Source organism: Lissotriton vulgaris, unplaced genomic scaffold (genome assembly GCF_964263255.1).
Source record: "Lissotriton vulgaris unplaced genomic scaffold, aLisVul1.2 SCAFFOLD_2174, whole genome shotgun sequence".
Classification (NCBI taxonomy): domain Eukaryota; kingdom Metazoa; phylum Chordata; class Amphibia; order Caudata; family Salamandridae; genus Lissotriton; species Lissotriton vulgaris.
Window position 1 is genome coordinate 56,585 of NW_028242178.1, and position 18,883 is coordinate 75,467.

Below are 18,883 nucleotides of genomic sequence, written 5' to 3' on the forward strand. Positions count from 1 at the left end.
ATTCCTACATGAATCCCGTTTTGCGAGTCTGTAATAGCGATTCCTTATGAATCGCTATTTCAGACTCGCAAAACGGGTCTTTCATGAATCTGGCCGTAATTTTCTGTGGATAACGTGTGGCATCTTCAATGCTTAAAATGTGAATAACGTCTCCTTCCTACAAATGCTGCAGGAGTGTTTCCTGCTGTTCGCCTGGACTTATATAGATCATCTGCCATCACTACCCCTAGTTGGAGTGAAAATACTGCACAGCTGTTGACAGATCTGTAAATTAGGGGGGAGATAAGATGTGGAATATATTCCTTCCTCTTACAAACCCTCCCTCCACTCTTCACATGCTCCAGCCTGGCACGCGCTGCCCTCTCTGTCGCTCGCGCGAATCTTGCGCCCTGGTTAGACCCGCCAAAGTGACGGAACAACCCTGTGTGTTCGGTGTGAGCCGCGAGGAGGCTACGGGCGTTAGACTGGAGCAGGCCAAGAGAAGTGATTGACAAAAACATCGAAAAAGAAAAGAAGAGAGATGAAGTAAACACAGTATCACGTTGTTACCTAGGACTCGTACTCGGAAGGGGTCATTGGCTGCAGACCACACGAGCGGTCCGTATAGGGGGCGATAGCGGCACTCATAGCGCCCTTCATCCGTCTCTCGGACTCCGCTGATGACGAACACGGCCTCGCTTCCAGGGGGGTCCACTTGACGGTAAATGTTACCTCCTTTGTATAGAAAAAATCTCATATTCGGATACTCCGATGTACAGTTTATGGTCAGATTTCCTCCTCTGGCGACCAGGCTCCCGGGAATCAACAAAACCGATGGCTTCGGATATTTGTCTGTGATGAGAGGGAAACAAACACACATAAAGGCTTATGGATATGGGGGGGGGTTTGTAATGATTTTAATTAATCAAACAATAAACTTATACAATACAATACAATACACACATAAAGGCCAGAACCTAACCATCTTCTCCTCCACAGTACACACCGCACCCCAGCTTGTCCCAGCGACCGCATCACACTGAGCTTTTCTCTGAAACCTCGGTTGGGTCCGTCTCTTATGGCTTCACCCTATAGGAAGGATTCGTCGCCCTCTGAGCCCCCAGCATTGCGATATCTGTGTGAAAATCTAACGAGCTTCAGTTTCCCTAACTAACGAGGACAAAAGCTTAGTAAAAAATAACCCTCTAAATCGAGAGGCGAACACGACAGGAAAACAACGGAAGACACAAAAGAACACCTCAGCTCTCACCTTGGAGCGTTACCTCGACGGTGTCACTGGGCTCAGACTCAATTCGGGGGACTCCTTTGGAATAGTATTGGCAGTGATATCTCCCCTCGTGCCCCGAGTTTACATTAGTGAAGTGGAAGACGGCCTCGGTCCCAGGAGGGTCTTGTGTAGGGATAGAGTATCTACCTCCATGCAGAGCAAATGTCTTTTCTCTGTCCTGTGTCGCAGCCGCACAGCTCAAGGTCAGGATTCCTCCTCTCACGGTCACGCTCGCGGACGTGATCCGAAGGGTCGGTTTCGGGAAGGGTCCTGAAGACACAATAAATGAAGACACGTTCACCACAATCTACAAAAGGACAACATCGGGCTCACTTCCACTCCCCTCCTCTTCCGCTCCCGCCCCCACTGGCATCTTTACCTCCCACCACCTCGGGTCATTACTCATCTTGGAACATATATTTCTAATGTCTCTTACTTACCTCAAGTTTCCTTTCCGTGATTCTGCTCACTCGGAAAATGTCCTAATATTGGCCCAACGACAGTAACTATTTAATCGTTGTGCACCCGAGAAACACCGCATAATACTGGTACTTGTGAAACGACCGATCCTGGTAGTTTCGTGTAATACAATACAAACCTTTAGACTAGATACGTGGAATAAAAATTACACAATTGCACACATTGTATGCATTTCGGGGTGACGGTGAAGACGCATATCATGTTCCCCTTCAGGAGTATCTGTGGCCTGCCTCTCTGATTCTCACTCGTCTTTGGCTCTTAGCTTTGCTCCGCCTCCACCCTTTTTTTGGGCTGTTATTCGAGTTTCCACTTTCCACATCTCTAGGCTGTGTGTCATGTTTGTGCTCAATTGTGACTTTGGTCTGTCCCCTAGTCTCATATCCACACATGGCTATTGATTCTATGTCAGGACTGGACGAGAGCATTAAGTATCATCTTTCTTCACTTTGTGTTTCAGCTGCTCTTGCGAAGTGCACCTTTTTAACAGTAACAAGTATTAGCAATGCCAATAGGCCTGGAGTGTGAATGAAAGTACCTATTGTGCCATTGATGGGTTTAGGTACTCAACAACGTATCATTCATGCACTGTGTCACTCATCTTTACTTTCATGAATCTATTCACACATCCACTGATTCATTCATGCATTCGCCCTCTGTTAGAAATGGGATTTCTGGTTGGCTAACACTGTACTCCGGAGGGCAACAGAGAGTGACAGTGAGACGCGTGAGGAACGCCAGAGGAGAACGGCAGCCACCAGCCGACCCAAGTAGCGGTATCAAGCGGGGGGGCTACCCATGAGCTACCTTTGAGCCCGTCCATTCGGGGACCTGCCCGACGGCGCCCTGCAGCGGACTTCTACAGCAGCTGCCAAAACAGCAAGCACCGGGTTAACGATCAAGGCGTTCAAGACGTTCAAGAGTTAGGGGGGCGGACGCGGTGGCAGAGGCAGTAGGTAGTGAGTGCGGCAGGGAGCGGTGGGAGCTTGCCTGAAGCCACTGCCTATCCTAGACCCACCTGGCTACAATCCTCCTGCCTTCCAGTCACCACCATGAACAGACAAGGTAAATAGGCAACCTGGGGAGCAGCAAAGAGGAGGAGAAGAAAGAGCAGGAGTAGGAGCAGGGTGGGCAGTAACAACACAAATAAAACAGCAAAAATAGCAACTAACCAAGTGGCAGCTCAGTGTCCAACATCAGATATCTGCCATTGCTCAAACCCAAATCAGATCCAAACCAACTATCCCAAGTCAAGCATCTCAAGCCAAACTGACTTTTGCCTTGTCTATTAAATGATCTAACAACTCATAAATCTCTCATCTCCCAAAAAAAAAATTAAAAAAAAATAAAACAAATGAGAAGGAACTCCAGCCCGGACAACCTCATTTCAGGTCATTTGGTTAAAGGCTTTAGGGCAGTAAGGCATTAAAAGGTGAGCGACGTAAGTTTATCTTGGAGCAATGAGGTCGGGTAGGACAAAAAGGACTCCACCACAACCCACGAAACGGAAATCTAAAAACAAATCAGTAACCAATAACTCCGAGAACAAAGCAGTCAACTCCCTCACAACCTCATTAATACCAACAATTTATTCGATATTTGGCTCAATAAATCCCACAGGCAAATTCTCATTCCTGAAAGACCCAGTAACAGCTATCTACACAATGCCAGCCACCCCAAATGGACTTCAAAAGCCGTTGACACCAAGTAAACCAAGCATGCAGCCGGTACTGGCATTAACCCCCACACCTGATTCAAACATCAATACAATAAATGGTAACGATATAGAAGATCTAGGCAGGAGTACGGCATCAACCCTTGAGGCTCACAGGCCAACAAGTCAGGAGAATAACAAACATATGATTCATATACAAGCCCAAGTACACAAGGAAAATGGAGCCCATGATCAGGCACAAGTCAAAACAAAGCATACCACACTGCAAGGTTCCACTGACAAGATCTCGGATAACACCATGGAAAATACCCTAGAAAATGATATAATGCATATAAGCAAAAAGAGACCAGTAAGGACAAACACACCTCCAGCCTTAACAATCAGCGATACAAACCTAAACCAACTTGGGGCTGGCACCCATTCAGGTACAGACAATGACCAGGGATGCATTAACTCCAGCAATTCAGATGCTGCATATCAAGAACAACCAAACAAGCACTCGACACCCAGACAAGAGTCTCGTCTAAACCATGCAAAGTTCGTCTTCAATAAAAAGGATGAGGAGTGTAATTCATGGTTGGATCCCCAAATTCTCTCAGTTAACAAGGAAATAATACAAGTTCAATGTATAAACACAGTCAATGACAAACAAATTAAAAACGTTGGGGAACCGGACCTGGAAAAAATGAAACCAACCAACAAGTTCGTAATCACATCCAATGATGTGCAAGTAAAAGCCTCAGTTGGCTGCTACGCAAGCAAACAACTGCTTCAAGAACCAACAAAGGAAAACCTGATTGAGATATCAAGTAGGTCAGACCAGGAAGTATACCCACCCTTGGACCAATTGAAAAAAACAAATCAAGTAGCCCGTCAGGATGCAACAATAATAGAAATATCGAGCGTATTGGAATTGTCCGATTCTAAACACCCAATATTTATGGATAAAGTATATTCCCTGGCCAAATTGGATGCGGAACAGAGAGTCGACATGGCAGGGGAAAATGTCGAGGAACATTCAAACTCCTTAGCAAACACACCCAACCACCGGGATAACCAGAGCCAACAAGCAGAAAAGTTTGGCTCTAATCATAATCTGGAATCCATAATCAAACTACATGGAGCTCTAGGAAAAATATTAGAAACTTCAATTAAAACGCTGAACATGCAGTCGGATAAACTCGACATCTAAATCAATCTTATGAGCACAATTGCTGAGTACATCTTCGACATCAATAAAAAACTCAATGCCATGGCAAACACATTTGAATCCCTTCAGGATCGAAATATCCAACGGGTTCTTTCCCCAAATTGTACATGTAGTCCCATACTTTAAAAACTAAGGGACCTACCGTCAATACTCAAAAGCATCCTACAGGAATGCAAACGTACAAATTATGGCACCAACTGCTTATTGGAGGAAAGAGACATCATAAAGACCCACTTAATGAAGCTACAGCCAATTCAGATGCCCTTGTAGAAATAGAAACTTTACAACAAGTTATAGATTCAAACACTCAGCAGAAAAAGGCATCAAAAACAAAATCTGGTGAACTAATTGAAGAACAAAACTCACCCGGGGTCATACACCAGGACCAGATCAACTATTGTCGACACCCAACAGCAAAAGAACAACCAAGACTAGAGCAGATAAAAGCCACAAACAATCAGGAACAAGTTTTAACTAAAAGACAAAAAAAACGTGCAAGAAAAATCAGAAATCAACAATTAAGCAGTAGACCCATCAATATGCAGGCCTTGATCAATTATCCAATCTTCAATCTCTCCAAAACCCAAACAAATCCTGAAATTGAAACAGACAAGGGAGAACACAAGTCAAATACTATGACCAAGATTCCAAGAAAATTTCGGATTCAAAGCACCAATGACGAAGTACAACAGCCAACTGCCATGGGACCAAACCGTAAGGTAATACCCCAGGTGCTAACATCAAACGCACTACCTTCCATAGAGGAATGTAACAATGACGAACTCAAGATTCCCTCTACAGGACAAAGAGGTGCAAACTGGAGTCTTGAGAGTGCGGACGATGAACCCACCCAATCGAACAGAAATGCGTGGAGCCCAAAGGGTCAATCTAAAAACAGTGAGACAAAATTAAAACCATCAGTCCCGATTTCTCACCCGGATCAGGCTCAGACCACAAGAGCCCAGGAGCAGACTTCAAGTGCAATGGCGAACAAGGGATACTTAAGAAAGACATTTGCCAAAGCTGACAATAATACACAAAAAGTTTCCCTCATTCTGCAGTGCATACAACATTCAGCCCTGTAACAACAACCTCCAGAAGGGACGTTAAAAGTCATAGGCAAGTCACAGCGATAGCTGACAAGAGTCTGCAAGATTATCTACCACTCAGGGTAATAACGGATATAGATTGCCCCCAACCGATTGTTGGCCATTATTAGGAATAAGGACAGGTCCACTGCAAGCAACCACAATTAATGAGCACGCAATAATCCATGGGTTGCATTGCCCGAAAAGAGAAAATTCGAAATTAACTACAAAAGCAACCGACCCCTCAGTGCACACAGGGAGGGAGGTTAATAAGCACAACACGAAAAATTCACCCAACGATGCAAAGGACAAAGAAAGAAATAACACAACGAGATACGGGACAAACGAACAGCTATTACCCACTCATGAGCTTATGCAAGAAAAAAAAATGAACACAAATGGGAGGATTTTCTTCATTCCAAATTACAAACCACAAGGCCCACAAGATTACCTAAATAGAGGAAATATCCTATACTTGACATCCGCAATTCCGAGTCTCACCCATCTAACATCTGATGATTTATTATCAATAGAATTCATAAACCTTGATAATAATTCACCAAAGGAAGGCACCCTAACAACCTGGAGGAACGCAGAAATAGCCATGAAGTTACTCAATGAAACCACCAAATTCGACGAGTGGAGAATCACACTGAAAGCAGAGGTAACACCAGGTTACCTGTCACCTCTCTTGATGAAACACCGTACAAGAGCAAATAGTTCAGTGGTAAAAAGAACCACATACTCGGTATTGCAAGGCGCTAGGGGCGCGGAAAATTTGAAGCCCGAACTTCAGTTCCGATTAAACCATGGAAGAAGAGAAGCCTGAAATAATCCTCAGGGCGCCCAAATGGATCAAACCACGTAAAAATTCATTCTTTGAATATTGCGGGAGCAAAAAACATCGTAAATGACAAAAAAAAACGGATTCCTGGGACATCTATGACATCATCGCACTACAGGAAACATGGCTAATATCTCCAGTCGATGTCCCGGGCAGGATAGGTTTCCACTTTAGTGCCACTCGAACACAAAATCATGGGCGAGCAAAGGGGGGGTCTCTCGGTTTATATTACCACAGCACTAAACATTATCAGCCTTATTCATGAAGCCGAAATCGGCTCGTAAAGGGCCAGATTCTGAGAATCTGGTCCTTTGCGAGTGCGATTTTTGCATTTGGGATTCAGCATCCCAAATGCAAAAATCGCTAATTGCGATTTCGCAATTTTGCGAGGAATTACATTTAAGGAATCTCTATTTGAGATTCCTTAAATGCAATTCATCATTCAATTTTTTTTTGCGAATTCGAGATTTCTGGCCGCAATTTACCGCGAGGTCAGGCCTCGTGGTAAATTGCGAAAACTCAGAAAAATGCATTTCAAAGCATTTTTCTGAGTTGCATGTTACACACACACATGTCCTTCGGACATGTGTGTGTGCAACACCTGTGTAAACTTTCATTTGAGGGGTGCTACAGGGTGTCCTTTGGACACCCCTGGCACCCTTCTAATCGCTATCTTATTTGCGATTAGCAAATTGCTAATCGCAAATAAGGAATACTCCCCATTCATTCCTATGGGCCTTTTGGCCCATAGGAATGAATGGGGAGTTATTCCTTATTTGCACTTAGCAATTTGCTAATCGCAAATAAGGAATCTGTAGGAATCGCATTTAATTTTGCGATTCCTACATGAATCCCGTTTTGTGAGTCCTTAATAGCGATTCGCTATGAATCGCTATTATGGGCACGCAAAACGGGAGAATGATGAATCAGGCTGTAAGTCCTTTCAAACATCAGCATCCACCGCAGACATGCAAATAATTAAACTGGAAATGGGACCTCTGGTTGTTAACGGGACAGATATCCTTATTAATGTCTACGCCCACCCAAAATCCAAGGTTAAACAAGAGCTATTCAATAAACTCAGCGGTGTTATAACAAGACTCCGCTTAGAAGAGCCAACTTGGGAAATAATACTTACAGGCGATTTCAATGCTAATCTATTACACCCCCATGAGGACGAAGAAAATATAATTACTGCTAATGAACTATGGGCTGTCGAAACACAGGAAATCTCTCACGTGAAGAGAATGAACAAAGCGGGACGGCAGTTGATGTGGGAGCTAGAACAGCAAGGGCTCCGAGTGTTAAATGGGAGAATAAGCCAGGACAGACCCACCAATACTACCCACATTGGCCCCAGCTCAACCACAATCCTGGATTACACCGTAATTTCCCTTCCACTCCTTGGATTAATCAAAAAGTTCCAAATTATATGCTCTCCAGATAGTGATCCTTCGGCCCAGCATATTGAAATTAAACCAACACCTCCGAAACACCTAAACGCACCAAAATTAGCAGGGGACATTTCAACAACAAATTTGAAATGCTTAAAGTGGACAAGTGTCACACTCCCGCAAATAGCCGTAGATGCAAAGAATTTACTGCAACGGCTTACTCTGGAAAATGAACTAGCCATGGAAACGTGGGCCACCTTTGTGGACAAATTACCAAAGACCAAACTCCACGTCAAAACAAGGCAAAGAACATTAGCCATCATGAGCCAGACAACACGCTCCTTGAGTAGGCCCTTGCGACAGTCCGTGAGGAGAGCACAAGGTCACAGTCCACAATCTATGGTATGGCAGGACGTACGTTTCATAAAGAAACTTTATAAGACACAAATTTGGATCGAAAAAAAAAACCGAGGTCACTGACTTCTGGACAAAAATAATACACAATGCAAAAAAATCAGACTCCAGAGCATTCTGGATGCAAATAAACACACTGAACAGACCAGCTAGTTCTATAAGCATGACCTGCATCACTGAAAAGGCATGGACACAGCACCTAATTGATAACTTTTCAATAAATTCTACAATACCTTTTCCGTTAACAGAAATATTTGCACTTAAAAGATCTAATGCAGAAACAACAGCGTTTGATCTGATTAACACCTCGTACAACAAACAGAAAGGTCCAGATCTTACACCACGACCATATGAAGAAGTAGAAATACTACAAATAATAAAGAAAAGCATGCAAGACAGTGCACCAGGACCGAACGGTGCTCCCCAGGCATTTTATAAGGAGGATCCCCACTTTTGGGCCAGTAACTTTTACAAACTATTCCGGACAATATACATCGGTGGTCGGATCCCGGAAAGCTGGCGAGGGGCGATCATCAACCCAATCTACAAAGGCGGTGATCGAAAAAAATCCTGTAAATTACCGCCTGATAGCGCTCATTGACGCTGAGGCAAAGTATTACGACTCATTGGTATTAATCCACCTTACAAAATGGTCAGATGACAACAACAAAATACCTGTAAACCAGTCAGGGTTTCGCCGTGGGATAGGTACCATGGCAAATGCCGTAGCAATAAGCCTGATTGCTGAAAAAAGCCTGCAAAATCATCAAGCAGTACACTTATGCTTCGTGGATTTCAAGGCAGCCTTTGACCGTGTCAGCCGACAATTACTCTGGGCAAAACTAAAGCAGCAGGGCCTGCCGGATGCAATCTTAAATCCAATAATGGACCTATATACCAACACCTGGATGCAGGTAAAGATTGATAACGGTAATCGGCTCATGCGGAAGATCAGAACCTGTGAAGGACTAAAGCAAGGCTGTGTCTTGGCCCCCCATCTGTTTAACCTATTCATGGTTAACCTGACACCAAGGCTGGATAGGATCAACGCACATCCGCCACAATTAGGAATAATGCCTCTTACACATCTTTCCTACGCCGATGACGTTGTCCTCCTTAGTCATACGAAAATTGGACTGCAACGCCTCATGAATGAACTGGCCGAATACACCAAACAGAACCTTTTGGAAATAAACAGTACGAAAACAAAGGTCATGATTATAACTCATCGTCGCAAAAAACTGCTGAACTATACAATTGACAATAACAACTTGGAAGTAGTGGGAAGTTATAAGTATCTGGGGATACATCTGGATAGACAGTTCACCTTTTCCGCGCATTTTGATGCCATAGAGAAGAAAGGAACATCGTTACTCCACACATTCAGCAGTTTATCTAAGCCGCTTAAGGGCCCGTTGTTCACCCCTCTCTTAACAGTCATCAAAGCCAAGCTACTTCCAACAATAGCTTATGGCAGTGTGGTGCATTGTGGAAAGAGTGCGCCGCTCTTGGACAAAATCCAAACAAGGGTGTATAAACGCATATTTAGATTGCCATGCGATGCCTCACCCGCCCAGGTTCGGCTCGAATTTGGATTGCAGTGAAAAAAAATGACACAGTTAAATTTTGGTATAATGTCTGGTTGAACCGTGAGACAAGAATTAACTTTGCTACCTGGGAAGCCATGCAAAGCAATCCAAATTCCCAGTACACGAAGTATCTAAATTCCTCCCTAGAAATCACGGAGTTGGCGATATTGTGGCAAAAGAAGCTACCAGTATCTTCATTCAAGCAGGCTGGAAAAAAGGCAGCTAATAGGCACTCGTTGATTGATGACAAAACAATCCTGAGACAACGCTCACATGCTTGGATGATAATACAATCATATAAGAAGCCGGCTCCGGCAGCCTATCTAGGGCTAGCCTTTCCCCCACATCTCAAATTAAAATACCTAACCCTACGAATGGGTAATTTGCCTACAAACGCCGTTCAACCAGGCAGGAGGACATCAGGCTCAAAGGAGTGTAACTTATGTGGTGATGCTGTACAAGACATCATTCACTTTATCTGCATTTGCCCGCTATTAGATAGTGAACGTCGGCACCTACTCAAGGCAAAATTTAATGAACAAGGAATTCGCACTTGCCGCTCAGCCATTGTCCAAGCGTCGGACTCAGTGGACCCACAATTTATCTGTCGAACAAATAAATATGTTATTAATTTTGAAAAAAAAACAGAAATTGTGTCAAGAGTTACAACAAAATTGACCTTCTGGAACTTTTTAATTTGTACTTTACAGAACATTGAATTAGCACTTATAAATCATTAGATTATTACCAACATTATGTTCACCTTTTTTAATTAACGGTTGTTTTACTATTGTACAAGAAGGTCTTTTTCCGATATATTTTAAATCAATGCTACATTTTATATTGTAATGGTTTTCATTAACTACACAATAAAGAATTTTTACTTACTTTACTGGTTGGCTAAGGCTTGCGCCAAAGCCAGGCAGAAACCACCCCTCCAGTCAGGGCAAGGGAGCTACACACTGAAGATAACCTCTGCTCATCCCCTTGGTAGCTTGGCACAAGCAGTCAGGCTTATCCCAGATGCAATGTGTAAAGCGTTTGTGCAACACACACAAACAGCAGCAACACACTAGGCACACCACAAAAGACATTCCACACAAGGTTATATGAAAAATAGCCTTTGTATTATCCAAAACACATTAGAATCATAATCACACAATATACACTGTGCCAACTGTCACTAGGCAATATTCACAGGGGATTATATACAGCACAGGGCCAATCAGGCCGCTGTCAGAACCTTTAGAAAGCACTAGTAGTAAAAATATCATAACCAGTAGCTACTGGTACAATAATGACCTCAGCCTTAGCATTAGGCATAGAACACATTATGCACAAATCACAAACATAAACACATTATGCAATATCTGTAGGCATGAACACCTTATGCATAAACATCCTAACATAAACACATTATGTCATAGGCATCACAGTAGGCATAGACACACTAGGAATAAACCACATTAGGAATAAACATATTATGCCTAAAACATGAGTACTGCACCCCAGTACCACAGATAAAGTGCACACAGCACCTTAGCAGACACACTGAAATGACCCCAGATGAACTGGCCTTCTCTGGGGCCCAAGTGCCCTTTGTCCCAAATGTCAGGGCTCGTAGCTGCCAATGCAGCAAAATCCCTGTGCTCAATGTGCTGGGGCAGAGGAGTGTATCTCACTCCCTCATCATCAGAAAGGAAAAATAATGCCGCGCATTGTAGCTGCCCACTCTCTCTCTCGCAGTGCAGCTGGAAGTTAGGCCTTGGCATCACTGTGCCTCCTGAGTCCCCACTAGAACTCTACCACAATTGTCCCCAATGTAGCAGCTGCCCGCTCTCTCTCACGGTGCAGCTGTGATCATGAGGCCTGGTATCACTGTGCCCTTTTGAGCCCCACTCCAGGACTCCTAAATACAAACTGGCCCCGGGACTCTTCAATACCAACTGGTCCCCAACAAGGAATTCAGCCTCAGCACTTCAGTGCCCCGTGAGTACCTCTCGTCGGGACTCTAGCAATCACAGTGCCCCCTTCACCGGGACTCCTCCGGTGTAGCTCACGCACCAGAAAAAAAATCTCACGTACAGCCCCACTCACCGGGGCTGGTTCTTCTGGCTGAAACCGCGACACACCGTCCTGTTTGGGACACCGGTCTCACTCCTGCAGTTACCAGAGCCCGCAAAGCTCCAATTCCATGACTCCTCCCTCGATCTGGCTTCCACAATACCAGACTTCCGGGGCTCTTTTGCAGTCACCGGAGGGGTCTTGCTCTGTCTCGATTTGGCCAATTCCACGGGGCTCTCTCCAGCTCACGGGAGCCCTGCCCAGGACCAGGCTACAATGGCCTGACTCAAGTAGCACCATGCGGGGCTCTGCCATCGTCTCTCCTGCCGGCCTGCCTACAACAAGGTGAGATCCGCCTGACTTCTGGTTTGGCCGTTCTCTGTGGCGACTTCACTCAGGGAGGCACCATGACGCGTGGTAGGCCCCCGCTTTGGTTTTGAGGCGCACGAAATGCGGGGTGGGCACCCACTCCACAAATAACGGTACCAGCATGAGGAGTGGGCTCCTGCTAGACAAATAAAGGCACCATCATGTGGGTGGCCTCCCGCTTCTCGCAACATAAAGGTGGGGTGGGCTCTCACCTCGAATTGCATACCAATGTGGGGTAGGCTCCCTTTCTTCTAAGCAGTGACAAGGCAGGGTGGGCTCCCGCTCCTTCCAGCAACTCGGGGTAATCCCTACACTCGGAATTCCCTCTGCAGGCACTTCACAGCATAGTGCTGCACGGCACCACATTCTTCCTTTCCTGGAATCAGGATACAGCGCTTCACAAGGCGCTAGGGGCCACAGCTCCAAAGAGCAAAGTTTCAGGGGCACAAGGCCGGACGTAGGCAGGCCAGCACACAGGGCCCTCCAGCAGGGAGGCATTCCCTCGTGGAGGTACCTCCTGGAGCCCAGCAGCAGCAAGTCCCCAGAAGCACAAGGAAGGACACTTTTCATGAGATCACAGCCCCAATATTTATACACCACTTTTGCTTTGTCTGCCCTGGCACAGGGCTTGGGCAAATCCAGCCTCAACTGGTTCTAGGGGTGTGGAGCCCTTTGTTCATAGGGCTCCCACCCTCCTTTGTCAGGTTGGGGCTGTTATCAGCCACACCACAGGAGGGCGGAGCCAGCATTCACCTAGGCAGGCACGGACCTATTCAGGGTCTGGGTACTACTCCTCCCACTACTCCAAATGCAGATCTCCCATTCAGCCTAGCGCTGACTCACCCTGCCCTCCCTGGAGCCACACACACCTTACCAATCCCTGTCACTCAAAAGCCAGACATGCAATCCACATCAGGCAGGCAGACACATAGCACCAAGAAATGCCTACTTCTAAAAGTGGCATTTCTAAAATAGTGATAATAAATCTGCGCACACCATTGCATAGCATTTATTATTACTATTCCCACCATACCAAACTTGACCACGCTCCTCTCATATCAGGAATAACCACTGAAACACTTATCAGGTAATCCCCGATGCATTCCTATGGGAGGGTAGCCTCACAGCAGTGAGAAACCAAAATGGCTGTTTGTCACTACCAGGACATGTCACACACTTAAGGTACATGTCCTACCTTCTACCTACAATAAACCCTGCCCATAGGGCTAGCCAGGGCCTAACTTAGGGGTGACTGACATGCAGTAAAAGGGGGGTCACAGACATGGTACACGCTTTAGGTGCCACGAAATAGCAGCCGTAACACTGCACGCACAGGCCCTGCAATGGCAGAGGACTGAGACAGGTTTGAAAGGCTACTTTGGTGGGTGGCGCAATCAGCGCAGCAAGCCCACCAGTAGCATTTAATTTACCAGCTCTTACCAGCTCTGGGTATCTGAGATACCACTTTACAAGGGACTGACAGGTAAATTAAATAAGCCAAACAGGTGTAGACCAATCTTTAAAAAAAATGAAATGTTATTTTTTTTAAATTATCATTCATCGACATAAAACATACAATACAGTGGAATCAGGATTATCATATGCAGTGACAACAATAGGCAATCACTAAGTATAACTTTATACTGTAGGGACAATCTACAGGTGATGGTATCATCCTGCTAAATACTACGCCGTGGAAGGCACATGTCTCCTCGGTACGGATTCCATGGCCTCCATATTTGGGACCATTTTGTTGGGCAACCCCGGGCTACATTGACCGTCTTCTCCCTGTGCATGCACCAATCAAGATCTTTTTTCCAGGCCTCTACGGTGGGTGGCTGCACCGCTCCTGCAATGTTCCTCTTCGCCAACATTAACCCCAGTGTAACCCAATGTGTGTGATGTGTATTCAGATCTATAGACTCCCATATGTTCAGAAGGCACCTACGTGCCTCCGGGTGAAGGACTACAGTGAGCACGTTACTTATTATACTATGTATTTTTCTCAAGTAGGATTGTATATGCTCGCATTGCATTCCTATATAATGTAGTGTATAGTGGCTGCACCTTCTCCTACACTCTCCTCCTTCAGCCCTTTCCATCTGTACCAGTCGGGGGTCTGTAACATATACTCTATGGAGACTTTTGAGCTGTACCAACCTAAGTAGTGCCGGTATTGCTACATCTCTCGGAGAAGACACTGCCTCCTGCCATTCTTAATCATCCAATTCGATACCATCTCATACCCATTTCTCCCATAGGGTTTGGAGGGGGTCGGTCATATTGTTTATTAACTTGTTATATATTAATGTTATAGTTTTCTCGGGCAAGTGACCATCCAGCACTCTATCTTACAGCGGGGAGGACTCAGGCGGGGAAGAGCCCTACGGGAGAAGCAAATGCAGTGCAAGGCGGACTTGTGTGTATCGAAAAAGTTCTGTGTCGGCTAGCTCGTGTTGTTGCTGTAGAGTGGTAAAGGAATTCACTTCGCCCTTCTCCCACATGTCTTTATCTTGCGAGATTCCAATCAGGTCCCACCTATCGAATCCCTTCGATTTCCATAGGCAACCCCGCCTCTCGTAGTCCCACAAGGGAGTTTCTAAAGTCAGTTTATGTCCCCACCCGAGGGATTTAGTTACAATATGCTAGACGTCTATCGAGTGTTTGGTAGGGCTTGTCAGATGGAATTGGCCAGGTTTGGAGTAGAGCGCTCTATTGTAATTCCCCCCTGGGAGGAGCCACCTATCCATATTATATAAAGGGTCATCTGGGCTATCATAGGTGCTGTGATTGACGGCTGCAAGGTGTGCCATCCAATAATATTTCTGGATGTCTCGGAGGCCAATGCCTCCATCGTATCAGTTTAATGTGAGCTTGTTTAGGGCAATGCTTGGTTTCCCGTCCCTTAGCAAGTCCCTCTGGAGGCCCTCAATTTCTTTAAAATATGTCAGTGGCACAGGATCTAACGAATTTTGCAAAGCATACAAGAAACGGGGTAATGACATCATTTTGAAAGAGCGTCTTTGCCCAAGAGTGACAGGGGATGAGACTTCCAACTAGCTATGTCCTGTTTCAACCTCAATAACGGAGGGAGAAGATTGCGATTGTATCGGAGTGTTTGGTCTAAGGAGATGAATATTCCCAAATATTTGAAGCCCACAGTGCTAATCTGTATTGTGCAGCCTCGTGGTGGTGGGAGGGTCTCCCTGAAGGACGCAGAGATGGGACTTATTTCAATTGACGGAATACCGGGAGTATCTGCCGAAGACTGCAAGAATGTCCAGGACAGCCACCAGAGACCTCTTGGGGGAGGCCAGATACAATAGTATGTTGTCCGCATACAGCGAAATGCTGTCTTCCCAATCAGGAGACCAACGCAGTCCTCCTATTAGTGGGTCCCTCCAGATCCAAACCGCCAGTGGTTCCAAGGCCAAGGCAAACAGGAGAGGTGAAAGTGGACATCCCTGATGGGTTCCTCGAATCAGGGTGAACGTGTCTGATCTTTTGTTATTGACTACAACCTGCGCCATGGGCCCATTATACAAGAGGCGTGCCCCTTGAATGAAGCCCAGACTAAATCCCATTTTTGCGAGTACGGCCGGGAGATAAGACCATTTGACAGTATCAAATGCCATGGTCGCATCCAAGGATACAATTATGGCTGATTCGCGGATCATGGCTGCTCTACCCGGAACTCCATGGACTCTACGCAGGTTTAGTGCTGTGTTTAGGTGGGCATAAAGCCTGATTGATCCTGGTGCACCAGGCTTGTTACATTTTTAACTAGGCAATTAGCCATGACCTTCGCAAGAATTTTGGGTTCCACGTTGAGGAGCTAGATCGGTCTGTATGATGCAAAGTGAGTTTTGGTTTTACCCTCCTTATGAATGGTGACTATGGTGGCCACCTATGATCTATTGGCTGTATCCCCTTTTCCTTGCTTTCATCAAACATTGCTTTTAAATAGGGTGTTAACTTGTCGGGCCTGAGTTTATACAGCTGATTAGGAATGCCGTTTGTGCCAAGGGCTTTTCCTGAGTTCAACGATCTAATTGCCTGTGCTATTTCGTCCGTCCTTAATGTACTGTCTAGTAAAACATGGTCCTCTGCAGAGAGGGTGGGGACCGTTATGTCTTGCAAGAGCTTGGAAGAGTCTTCTTTTATGTATGGTGCCCCAGTAGTGTACACCTCACTAAAGTGTCTAGCAAATTGGTTTGCGATATCCCGTGGGTCTGTTATGGAAGTGCTACCTGTATCCCTGAGTTCGGGAACCAGCCGGCTCACCCACTCTCTTTTATCAAGCCAGGCGATTAGTTTCCCCGCCTTATCTCCCAGGTCATATGTTCTTCCGATTTTACCATCTCTAGGAATTTAGCCCTGTCGGTCACTACGGCTCTATATTAGTCTTGCTTAAGTTGCAGCGCATGAAGCCTCTCTGGCGTGACATCAGTTCCCATTTCCTCTTCTAGTCGATAGATCTATTCCTCAATTTCCGAGATCTCTTTCCGTTTGCCTTTCTTCTGTCCAGATATTAGAGACAGGGCCTGGCCCCTGATCACTAATTTAAAGGCATTCCATAGAGTTTGGTAGGAGTCCAATGTCCCCTCATTTTCTCGAAAGTAGTTGTCCATGGCTTTGACGAGACCATACAGATTATGGAGTCTCGGAGGTACCAAGGGCTTATTGGGGCAAGAATCCCCACTCTTACTTGGTTGAGGACCATGTGTACCCACACCGGGTAGTGATCAGAAATGCCCCAGGCTAAGTGCCGAATTTCATGAATGTGCGCTATTTGTGGGCCACGGACTAGGATATAGTCTATCCGGGAAAGGCTATGATGACTATCGGAGTGAAAAGTTTGTTGTATTTTGTTAGGGTGATGTGTTCTCCACCCGTCAGCCAATCCCAGTGCCTCAATAAAGTCCAGCAGCCAACGAGAAGAGGGCCCTATTTCATGTGGGGGGTGGCGGTCCAGCGCACCTGAAACCACTGAGTTGTAGTCGCCCCCAAGTACTAGTAGACCTTATGGCACTGAAAGCAAGATGGCGCCCAGGTCTTTAAATCTGGTATCCTGTAGGCCAGGTAGTATGTAGACTGACATGAGTGTTATGGTGCACCCTTCCCATGAGCCGTAACTCCTATGTACCTGCCCATATCATCTGTCCATGTGGAACTTATGGTAAGGGGGAATGAGTTTTTCATCATAATACTAATGCCTCGTGAGCTAGTTGTGAACCCCGCATGAGCCACCATTTTGTATCCCCATCTGTGCATTGCCCTACAGGAGTTTGCAATAAGTGTGTTTCCTGAAGCATGACAATGTCGGGCCTGCTTTTTAATATATTGAAGGACCACACTGCGTTTGATTTTATCCCCAAGCCCGTTAATATTCCAGCTCAGTATTCTAGCACTCTTGTTCCACTGTGTACTCATTGGGTCCAGAATAAGTCTTTGTATCCTCTGTCACAATGCCAATATGCGTTGTTAAAAACACAACAAAAAACAAACGCAAACCCCTAACCCAACAACCCCCCTCCCTGCTTCCCTGCACTCCAGGCGTCGAACTGCCCATTTTAAAACTTGCAGAGTGCCTGTCACCCTCAAAGTGAACTAAAGGCAGAAATATGTGGGGCGCTGCCCTCCAGCCCTCTGTCCACTCCTTCCCTTTAGCAGCCATATGTTCCCCAAGTAGAATCACATTCCATAGTTCTAATTTCAAGTGAGTGGGAGAGGACTCCCATCGGACGGCAGCTGTGATGGGCTCCAGGTACCTGTCTCAACATGACTGTGGACCTTTTCTGATTCAAGGAGGCCCCCTCATCGTTTCAGGTCCTTTCATCTCCGGGTCTGGGAGGCTAATTCCTGGCCACTGCTACGGCAGTTGAGATTTAGCTCTGTCTGGCTCTCAAGCCAGTATGTGACAGTCTTGTTGTTCAAAGAACCAAGCTCTTCCCTCTGCCTCTACACGAAGACGCGCTGGGAATAGCATTGCATACTTAAACCCTTCCTCTCTGAGCTTCCTTTTCACCTCCATGAATGTTAGTCTCTGTCTCTGTACCATTTTCGTGAAATCCGGGAAAAGGGTTATTACAGCATTGTCGTACTGAAGTGGGGGTCTTTTCCTGGCGTTCTGAAGGATTACATCCCTGTCTCGAAAATTCAGAACTCTCGCTAACATTGGGCATGGGGGGCCCCCGGCTTCGGATGTCCACCAGGACCCTATGTGCCTGTTCGATGGCAAATAATTTACTGAGGCCTTTGGGCTGCAGATAGTTCAGTATAAGTTCCTCCACAAAGCGGTCCGAAGCTTGCCCGTGTGCTCTCTCTGGCACCCCCAGTATGGGTATGTTGTTCCGCCGAAAGTGCCCTTCATAATCGTCCAGTTTTTGTTCAGTAAATTTGCGGAAGGTTTGAGGTCTTCTATCTCTCCTTGTATTTGCGTGACATCACCCATTAGGCTTGTTGCAGTGATTTCTCCTTATTTGATTTTCT

General features: G+C 45.8%; 1 protein-coding gene across 1 annotated transcript in view; it reads right to left on the minus strand.

The window, feature by feature from the left end:
• Positions 1 to 549: 549 nt before the first annotated feature.
• LOC147669025 (leukocyte immunoglobulin-like receptor subfamily A member 6) overlaps positions 550 to 18,883 on the minus strand; it is a gene marked incomplete at its 3' end in the record, with an annotated part of 372,299 nt that continues 353,965 nt past the window's right edge. The window contains exons 4-5 of the mRNA XM_086948274.1: positions 1,250 to 1,537; positions 550 to 831 (exon numbers count right to left, since the gene is read on the minus strand). Of these exons, the coding sequence (XP_086804400.1) occupies positions 550 to 831; positions 1,250 to 1,537 (570 nt within the window). The remainder of the gene's footprint in view (positions 832 to 1,249; positions 1,538 to 18,883) is intronic.